This window comes from Juglans regia, chromosome 13 (genome assembly GCF_001411555.2).
Source record: "Juglans regia cultivar Chandler chromosome 13, Walnut 2.0, whole genome shotgun sequence".
NCBI classification, from domain to species: Eukaryota; Viridiplantae; Streptophyta; class Magnoliopsida; order Fagales; family Juglandaceae; genus Juglans; species Juglans regia.
Genome location: NC_049913.1, coordinates 31,897,511 through 31,907,301, shown reverse-complemented (window position 1 = coordinate 31,907,301; position 9,791 = coordinate 31,897,511). Strand labels below are relative to the sequence as shown.

Sequence of the window (9,791 nt, the reverse complement as noted above, 5' to 3'; positions counted from 1 at the left end):
GTATGAACCCTGTTCTGTGTTGCGTATTGATCTGTGGCTAATGGTAAAAAACTAGCAATCTTTTCTAAATCCAAGGATGTTTGACAAAACAAGAATCGATCCAGTAATGAATGAACAAAGTTGCAGCAAAACTACATGAAATTAAAAACATCTAAACCAATTCAGAGCTCAAATTTTCTTTCGAGTCAGATTGTATTCGAGATTCAACTTTCTACCTCGTTTACCATCTTGAAAACTTTTATCTTCCAAGACAGAACATATCCAGGCAGAAAGTCGAACATGGATTATTAACAGAACCACCTCTAGAGGTAATTTGTTGGAGTCAGTTCAACTTTCAAAGTAAAATAAATTCAATTAAATTGAAGCCATGCTCTCCTCTAATGTTTGGTGCATTCATATACAAGTTAGGAATTCAAATTGTGTATTGTTTATATACAAATTATAATCAATGTATACTTTTGCAACAAGAATGTTTTTTTTGTTGATGAAATGGAAGGCCTGCTGTACATGTATTATGTGGGAGCAGATGCTGACAGGAAAAGAGAGCAGGATCTTCACTGCAGTTGTGCTTCCAAATAATCACCAGTCCAAAGGAACAAGGAAAGAATATGTAGTTGATCCACCCATGCAACATTAGGTAATAGATGGCAGCATTGGGTTCGTGCCAAGTCCAGATCCTCCCAAACCACCGGGATCTGCATGCTTCACCCTGCCAAAATAGCGGATATGACGCAACAGCCTTGCGAGGAAGGTGTTATGGCATATTGTTGAGCTATCACAGACAACCGCAACATGTTTGCGTGCCCGAGTTAGGGCAACATTCATTCGCCTACTGTCCCCGAGGAATCCAACGGCTCCTAAATTGTTTGACCGCACCTAGTACAAAATGGAAATAAGCATATTTGGTAAAACTAACATGGTAGATGAAAATATCCGAATAGCCAAAGTTGGTCATGATATAGGAACTACTAAGATGATGCTGTTAAGATATTGTAAATGGTACACCACTACTTATGTCATCTGAATCTAAAGGCTAAAACCACCCGTGTGTCAATTTGCAAGAATTGTACTACAAATCAGACCCGACTAGGGAATTCTGTTAGTGCAACGTAGTATGCCTCACATCACATTACAGCACATATATAGGATGATGGTGAAAAGAGTGACCTAATAAACTAAAAAATAAACTAAAAAATCCCCTTGGTGATATAGTGTAAGAATCAATGATTCAGGGCTATCATAACATAGTGCACACAAAAAGACATCTGTCAAAATGACCTAGAGGACATGAGATAATGACCCAGGATTTCTAATTGTCACAAAGATATTGCCAAATTTTAACGGACATGACTTGTTAAATATAGATTTTAACTCAACAAATAACGTTTATGCTTCTCACACTGGAAACAGGACCATGTATTCATTAGTCATCAAGCAAAACACCATGACTTAAACATCCTTATCCACTTCTTGTGCTAAGCAAATATGCCAAGTAAATATGATTGATCAGCTATTGACGGAATAACAATCTAATGAAACTCAAGACCATACTTTCTACTTAATGTCCTCTAAAGAAGTAAGACCTTTCAGACAACTTCAATGACAAAAGATCTCTAGTGCACATTATAATCGCTTATATAAAATTTCAACCATAATAATTATTAGGCTGCAGCCCCCCGAAGAAAGAGGCAATTTCAAGGTGTCTTAACCTGTCAAACTTCCTCACACAAGCACAAAACCAGAAGACTTGCTCAAGGTAACAGATATTAACCAAACCATTTCTCCCCAATCTACAGCACATTCTATCCTGTCCACCTTACAGCCCATATCATCTATTATCTTACCTCCTCCACTGCTACCTGATAGGCAGTACCAACTTGAAGAGTGTCATCACAAACTTAGTCATAGTAATGACATTTTAGTCCTATTTATAATTTTCCATGCACTATCATTTCCAACAATTAAAGGCTGATCTAAATGTTGAAAATTGAGAATATAAGTTGTTGGAGCGAATACCATTGTTTCTTCTGCTTAGGATATCTATACTATTTTTTTACTGCTCATCCTAAAAATCCATAATCAGATTTGGCATGCCAAACTATATATTAATCACAAAATCTTATGAGATGAGTAAACACGCAAAAATAGGTTAAGCAGCATCTGTTTCCTGTTAGAAAATATAGTATACGGTTTCTGGAACGTGTGTCAAAAAGAGAAACACAGTTCATTTATATAAAAGTATTGGCTGATTAAACTATACCATTGATATGATTACAGCATCGGCCTCCCGGCCTTGGAAGCTATCAATAGTTGCAACCTCAACACCTGCAGCCTCTGGAAGCTCGTCAAGCCTGTCCCTAAGGAGCTGTACTTGAGCTACATAAGGAGATTGAACTACAATAGCTGCTGGGCTAACACCTGCAGACACGATTTAAAATAACTATGAATTTACCTGGTCATTATTAAAGGTAATGTGTAAGGGAGCCAGAAAAATCTATTCAACCAGCATAAATGCATAATGAGCTACACTTTTGTAAAAAAATAATAAAAAAGTCCCACCAGTATCAGCAGTGGTGCTAGTTTAATTAGCAAGATATGAAATATGACTACGAAAGGCATAAACTTTAAAAGAGGCTACAATAGAAGCTACTGAAAAGCTTCTAACAGATATAAGCTGCAACAGTGTGTAAGGTCAATTACTCGCACAGAATTCACTATCTCTAAAAGGATATGTCATGATGATGGGTTAAATTGCAGCACATGAGCTGTCATGGCATATGAAAGATGCTTTTCTGATGTGTTGGGTATGAAAGAGAATACAGCCATGATGTCCTCCATTTCTTCGACAAAATCCATCTAGAATCTCCTATTTCATCTTACGGTACTGATTATACTTCATATATAATTTACATTAGATAGTGTAAGCTACTTACATAATAGCAAGTATATAAGAAGTACTCCCTTTAAGAAAACCAGACTCTCTCTAAGAAAACTTGAGCCCTCAACTCTCCAAAACCAATCTGAAAGAGGGAGAAGCTCCGGATGGAGCAGTAAGGATGGAAAATGCTGTCCATGGATACGGAGTGGTGAGGATGGAAACAAGGTATGGACCATCTGGATGACAAGGTAAGCTTGACCATCACAGAGCTACCATCGACTGTCTGGTGTGTTGGAATTTGAGTTGGGAAGGGAAAAAAAAGAAGTTGATCAGAAGAGCCACCATCAGATGGCGTGGCATGTGGAAATACGTGCTGGTATGAGAAATTGGATGGAGAGGGAAATAGAGGGCCAGCATAGGCAGTGGTAGAGAAGGAGGTTCGTGAGGAACATGTGGTGGAGAAACTGCACAAAATTTGCAAATCTAATGGCCAAAATCTGAAAAAGGAAAATGAGGAAAAAAGTAAAGAGTGAGAAGGGAGGGTGTGGCGGAGGAGAGGAGGAAGAGAGACCAGAAAGAGTGGAAGTTGGTGAGCACAAGAGTTACTAGAAACAGTGTAACGCATGTGCGGCGGTGACACGTGTAGCACATGCTCTGTGGAAGTGACAGTTAGAATGGTAAGGCCCGGTAGAGAAGTCCGACGAGGATGCTGAGGCAACACTTGGTGGTGGTTGGAGAGGTCCCAAAATCAATAAATTTGGTGGCCAAAAAAGGGTAGGATGGAGAGAAAAAGGATGAAAAAATAATGAGGGAAGAGGGAGATGACAGGGAGGGGAGACTGGCGATGAGAGAGGGGTTCCTCCCCCTCCCAGAAGGGCAGGGAACCTTACTGTGGAAGGTAGCTGAACCGAAGTGGCTCCAGTCAGGGGAAAGAAATAAGAGTTCGAAACAAGACGGGATGTTAAATTTGTTTTATAAGTGTTTGTATTACAACCTTATTTTAAAGCCCCTAGATCTATGTGCCAGATAACTAGTGAGCTATGTACGTAAGTCTAGTGAGAGAGGGAGATGTATTCCTAGGCCAAATTGAGATGTACACTTGCTTTATTTAAAATAAAGTCAATAAGGAGTAAGGACTCATCTTGTTTTCCAAAATCATGTGCATTAAGACTCGCATGGAAATGGTGCACATATTGTTTTGTCTAACATTGCAAATTGTGAACTCCCCTGTCAAACTTAGGTTCATTTTTCATTAAGCCATCAGATGGAAACTACAAAAGGTTTATTTGTATTCCAAATGATGGTTTGCAAAGTTTGAGTACTTCTCATACAAAATGCGTAGGATCAATCTATAACAGGCAGAGTTTATCATAGAACTGTTTTTTTTAATGTGTTAGCACTTAATCCCTACTAGAAGGCCAAAAATATTTACCAGAATAAATCAATGAAAAGACATGTTGCACAACTATATCAGCCTCCCCTTCATTGTAAAAAGATCCTGTGCCAGCTGGATCTAAATGCTCTTCACAACCAACTGACAAACTTCCATATGTCATTCTTGTATCAAGCAACAGCAGTGGGCATTGAGTTATCCAGGTGGGCTGCAATAGTGTATGGAAAAATATTCAAGCAGTACTTTGCACATTAAAAGTATGAAAGATACCAGCACGATATTAAAACAAACAAGAGAAAAACCTTTTATCCAAAATATTTTTGGCAATGATGCAACCAACAGCTTTGAAGAGAACTTTGTAGTCCATATGCTATCATTTGTGATTCTTACTCACTTTTGCGTCTATAGCAAGGTGAAAGCACTAGTATTTGTCCATGGATGAGAGACCAACCGAGAGAAATATACATGTGTGTGTGTCTGTATCATATTGCATTTTCAAAATGATCCTTCAGTGCTGGTAAGATGTAACTCATAGCAGCCTATAAAAAAAGGTTGTAACTCATAGCAAGGTATGTTTCAATTTTCAATTATCCGCCACTTAATGTCTCACAAAAAGAACTTTGCTTAAAACAGGCTGGGGTTGTGGCTGAGTCTCTGGTAATTGGTGAGTTCAAGCCTGACCAACACAATAATTTAGACCAATCGACATAGAGAGCAGATTGACAACTTACTGGCTTGACCAACTGGACTTATCTGGGCTTTGATAATCTAACGTGTGATTCTTTACAGAGTGTTTTGACAAGTCAAAATTGCACGAATTGCTTAAAACAGGCTGGGGTGGAGGTGACTGTCAGGCAAGCCTGACCAATCCAATAATCTATACAAATAAACATGAAGAGCAGATAAACAAGTTTCTGGGAAGGCCAATTGGGTTGATCTTGGTTAGATAATCCAATGTGTGATTCTGGCTAACATGCCCTTTGCCATTAATTAGAATAGGAGAGAAAACCAAACAAAATATAAGAATAAATCAATGAAAAGCCTATAATAAATGTGGATTGTGAAAGGAAAAATGCAGAAGAAAATTATGATAAAGCTTTCTCAACTTTTCATTAATTTAAAGATTTTGCTAGCATTTTGAGAAAACAGTGCGTATGCCATAATAGGCCAAGAGACAGGAAGCTTTTTTATTTTTCTTTTTTTGGGTAAGCTAAGAGTATATTGAAAGACAAGAGGCATGGCTTAACTTAAGTGCTCAGTCAAGAATCATAAACAGCCATAAAATAATGGCTACTTGGAAGAAGCTCAGAAAAGGATTTAAAAAAATAAGGATGCATTTCATTTAGCATCTTATGCCTCAGAAAAATGGAAAATCTCGAAGAAGAATGTGAAAAATAGGCAGATATAAGAGATGGGTACGATACCTTAACAAATGGAGCATCTACAAGAAGATGAGAAGAGACCGTCAAGGACGATTTTAAAGATCCACCATACATCTCTTTTGATGCCCAACTGGAAATTGCATCATTCATACGGTACTGTGTTGTTAACTTGGTGGCAAGAATTCCATCATGCAAAGTCGCAGCCCTCTCCAGCAATGATACTCCAAGACCACCTTCTAAGGCTTTTCTAGATAGAATCACAGGAGCGAGCTGGCATTGGTCACCAGCAAGAATACAGCGCTTTCCCTGCAGTATTGCGATCCAGCAAGAAGGTTCAATTGCCTGTGCTGCTTCATCTATAACAACCAAGTCAAAGGAATCCAGTCTTCGAATCAACGGATCAGCAGCTCCAGTGTTAGTGGCAAGCACAACTTTAGCGCTTGATAGTACTTCCTTCACAGTCTCCTTTTCCTTCTTCTTCAGTGACTTTCCCAGTTGCTTTAACAGCTGACGTATCCCAGCAGCTAAAGAATCATCCCGTAAACAGTGTCTGAGGTCCCTTCTTAGATCTGACTTCTTCCTTTCAAACTCCATCCGAAAATTGACAAGCTTAGAATTCACGATTTTACCCAAAGATTTTGATGCCACTGTTTTGGATATACGTGCTGGATTGCCAACCCGCACAATTTCAAGTCCAATATTTGATAGTTTTTCAACCATGTTGTCAACAGCTGCATTTGTGGGTGCAGTCACAAGCACCCTTTCACCTTGTGCAACAGCAAGTGCTATAATTTCCTTAAGCAAACCTGTCTTTCCAGTACCAGGTGGCCCTTGGATTATCAATACAGGCCGCTTCTTATTCAGACCTAATGCAATTGCTCTTCGCTGTGAATCATCATAAGCTCCAGTCCTCAACATCCCATCAAATTCTTCTTCAGCCCAATCTATCAAATTATTTTCCTCCAGCCAGGCAATATCTCCCTCGTCTCCAAATAAGGTAGCTGCAACGGCAATTGAAGGATTTTTCTTCTGCAAACCATTCTTTTGAAGGAGCATCAGTGCTTCACAATTGCGCTATACAAAAGAAGATAACACCAAGGCCATAATTGGGTAAGTAGACTGCAAAAGGACCAAAGTAAAGAGAATCTAAGAAGCAGAGGAATGATAATTTCTTCCAGATGAGTATAGACAAAAAGGTTTTCTATATCTGTATATTGCATATTGATGATCATCTGGATTGTGTTCAGTTTACAAGGATGCAGCTTCCAAGGAACATTTGCTTTGGCATGCCCATGCCTTGCATAGGGGTAGAATACCGATGCATGTTGGTTTATGTACCCTATTAGTTCATTAGAAACTGTACATTTTATAGAACACCTTTGAGAAAAGCTTTCACTCGGTGAAGTTGAAATTAGAATAATGGGACATAGTTAATGGCATTCCTTGTAACCCTTCCTTTTCAGGATCATCACACTCTCATGTGGAGAATTAATGAGAATATAGTTCCTGAAAATTTCTAATGAAAAGAATAGCTCTGAATCCAAGTCATCAGAAAAGTGTGGGGTTCACCGGCCTTCAAGAGAGTATGACTTCATCAAAAAGCCATTCATGGAAGTACCTCATATGTGAGTGCATCAGCCAATCCATGGATACGATCAATTCGCACGCTCTTGCCAAAGAGCTTTGAGAAAGTGGGATCACCATGACGAGACTCTAGAGCTACAATGATGCTGCATCCGTCCTCCCCAAGGTTGTTGACAAAACCTTGCATGCAAGAAGTTGCGCCGGCACCCCTGCTATCACATATTCTCACGCAGACCATATCTCCGGGAGAAAGGGTGGTTGGCGGCAGACGGTGGTTCCCCTCAACCCTGAACAACACCAAATGCATTCCACCTAATCCTGCTTACAAAACCCAATTCCATCCTCCTAAGATAACAAACTCGGAAATTAAGTCACAATCATACACTAAAATTCAAGGCTGCTACTCAGTAACTCCAATTATGCGCCTAAACATATGTTCATAAGGGTGTGTTTATGTGTATATTATAAGAGACCTGTAGATGTGCTGACAGCATTCAAGTTGCAGATGGTGTCACAGAGTTCTTGCTGGGCCTGGCCATGGCTAACCAAGAACTCGATGGGTTTCGAAGCATCCGAATTCTCGTCCGGTGTAGGAACAGCATCCAACTCCTCCTGTGTAAACTCCAATTCTGCATCCCTTTCTATACGAAGTAGTTCCGACATTCGCTTCGTGAACTCATCGATCCTGCTCTGTATAGCCTTGACCTTCTCCAGCTCTATCCCTAACACACCTTTCAAATACTTCTTCGGCTGCAACACCTTCCGCGCCACTGCTCTGTGCTGAACTGCAAATTACACACATCGATCTCAGCCCACTTAAGCAAAAGTTGAAATACAACAGAACTTAGAGTGGAGAGAGGAGGGACCTGAATTGGCGAGCTCCTTGAGCAGCTTCCAGGACTCGGTTTCGTACCAACTGTGAACCAGTGATTTGTTCTGGAGATCTTGGAGAACGTCGCGGAGCTCTCTCTGGAAGTGGTCGAACAGAGTGGGATAGTGAGTGCAGGCCTTCAAGCAAAGGGCTTCGAGACCGAGAGGCATGGGGATGGCAGTGAGGTAAGGTTGGGCCTCGATTACGAAAGTGAGACCGGGCCCCATCCGTTGCCTGAGCTCCGAGAACTCCCCCTGCATCTCGGTCAAAGCAAAGTCGGTTGCCATGGCCTTCATCCCCTGCCGAATCCACCTCACCACGCTCTTACCCAAGTCTCTACGACCCAGTGGATCCCCATTCTCGTTCAAACCACGCACGGTCTTCCCCGAAGCTGGTTCAATGGGATTGCTTTTCCTCCCGCTGCTGATGCTGCTGCGACTAGTTCTTTTCGTGGGGTTGTCGGTGACGTTCCGAATTACAAGCCGTTGGAATCGGAGCTTCGGGGACGAATAATAGCGACGAGCAAAATGGCTGTTGAAGGACGAAAACTGGGGCGTACCAATCGCATTGTGACGGAAACGCACGGTAGAGGTCGGCAACTGCCTCAGAGCCAAAGTAGTCGCCGTCGACATGCTCCTCTCGCACATCAAGCACGAATACCTGGCTTCCATTTCAGTTCCCGAACACAACCCAAAAGCCCCCCCGCCTTTACTTTCCCCTTATAAACACAACCATCATCGTTTGCATTTCACCAAGAAACCAAAGTCATGTTACCCTGCACAAAACTACAAAACCATTACTATCAAACTGAGCTCTGGAAGCGTATATATTGGGAAGAAGCTGAAATTTCGTGTTGGTTTCGGCTAACTTCCAATGCAGGGAGGACAGTTTTGAATGCGAGCCGCTAAATGTATCTGAGGCAAAGAGGGTAAAGCATCCGAAAATCGAAGTGAGTTTAATGTGGGCATCGTTATCAAGTGCAAGTAGAAAGGGGTGGGCGGAGATCCCAGAAGCCGTGTTGTGATTGGCTGCGCTTGATTCTAAAGAGTCATTCTATATCTATGGCGGGGCTTGCACCAGCATCTGACTGGCTCCTGCCCACTCTAACGTGTCCTGTTACTGTTCTTTCCTCTCTCTCTGGGTTTTCTTTTGTTTTTTCCTAAGTTTTGTGGCCAACATGATTTTTGACTAAAGACCAAAAGGCACTTGTTCCAAATTCGCTACGTTCAATACGTGTTCCTCCCTCTGCCACGGAAATTTTTAAGATTTTCTTTTCTTTTTCTCTTGTGATGGGAGCATAAAAGAGGTAGGCAGCTAATAGTCTATAGATTTGACACCTCGGAATGATTATTATTATTATTTATTTTATTTTTTTATATAAAAGACAAATATCATATTTATAAATTATGTTTAAGTAGTGAGTTATTTTTAAGTATTTAATAAATAATAAAATAATAATAATAATAATAATAAATAATAATGAACTGTTTAGATACCACACTAACCTAAAATGATATGTAAAATGACAACTAATATATATATCAAATATGAGAAATGTTTTGGATTTTGAATTCGAGATTCAATAAGTGTTTTGAATGAAGTTTTTTTTTTTCTTTTTTACTTAGTGATAAAGGGAATATTTTTTAATGATATTATAATTTTTTTTATTTTTTTAAAAATATT

General features: G+C 40.1%; 1 protein-coding gene across 1 annotated transcript; it reads right to left on the bottom strand.

The window, feature by feature from the left end:
- Positions 1-371: 371 nt before the first annotated feature.
- LOC108996602 (DNA-binding protein SMUBP-2) lies at positions 372-9,149 on the bottom strand. Its single transcript, XM_018972582.2, has 7 exons — positions 8,104-9,149; positions 7,711-8,022; positions 7,272-7,555; positions 5,696-6,727; positions 4,311-4,479; positions 2,261-2,418; positions 372-876 (listed from the first exon to the last, which is right to left on the bottom strand). Exons 1-7 carry the CDS (start codon positions 8,777-8,779, stop codon positions 634-636), a joined length of 2,874 nt encoding a protein of 957 aa, XP_018828127.2. The 5' UTR covers positions 8,780-9,149; the 3' UTR covers positions 372-633.
- Between the last annotated feature and the right edge of the window lie 642 nt (positions 9,150-9,791).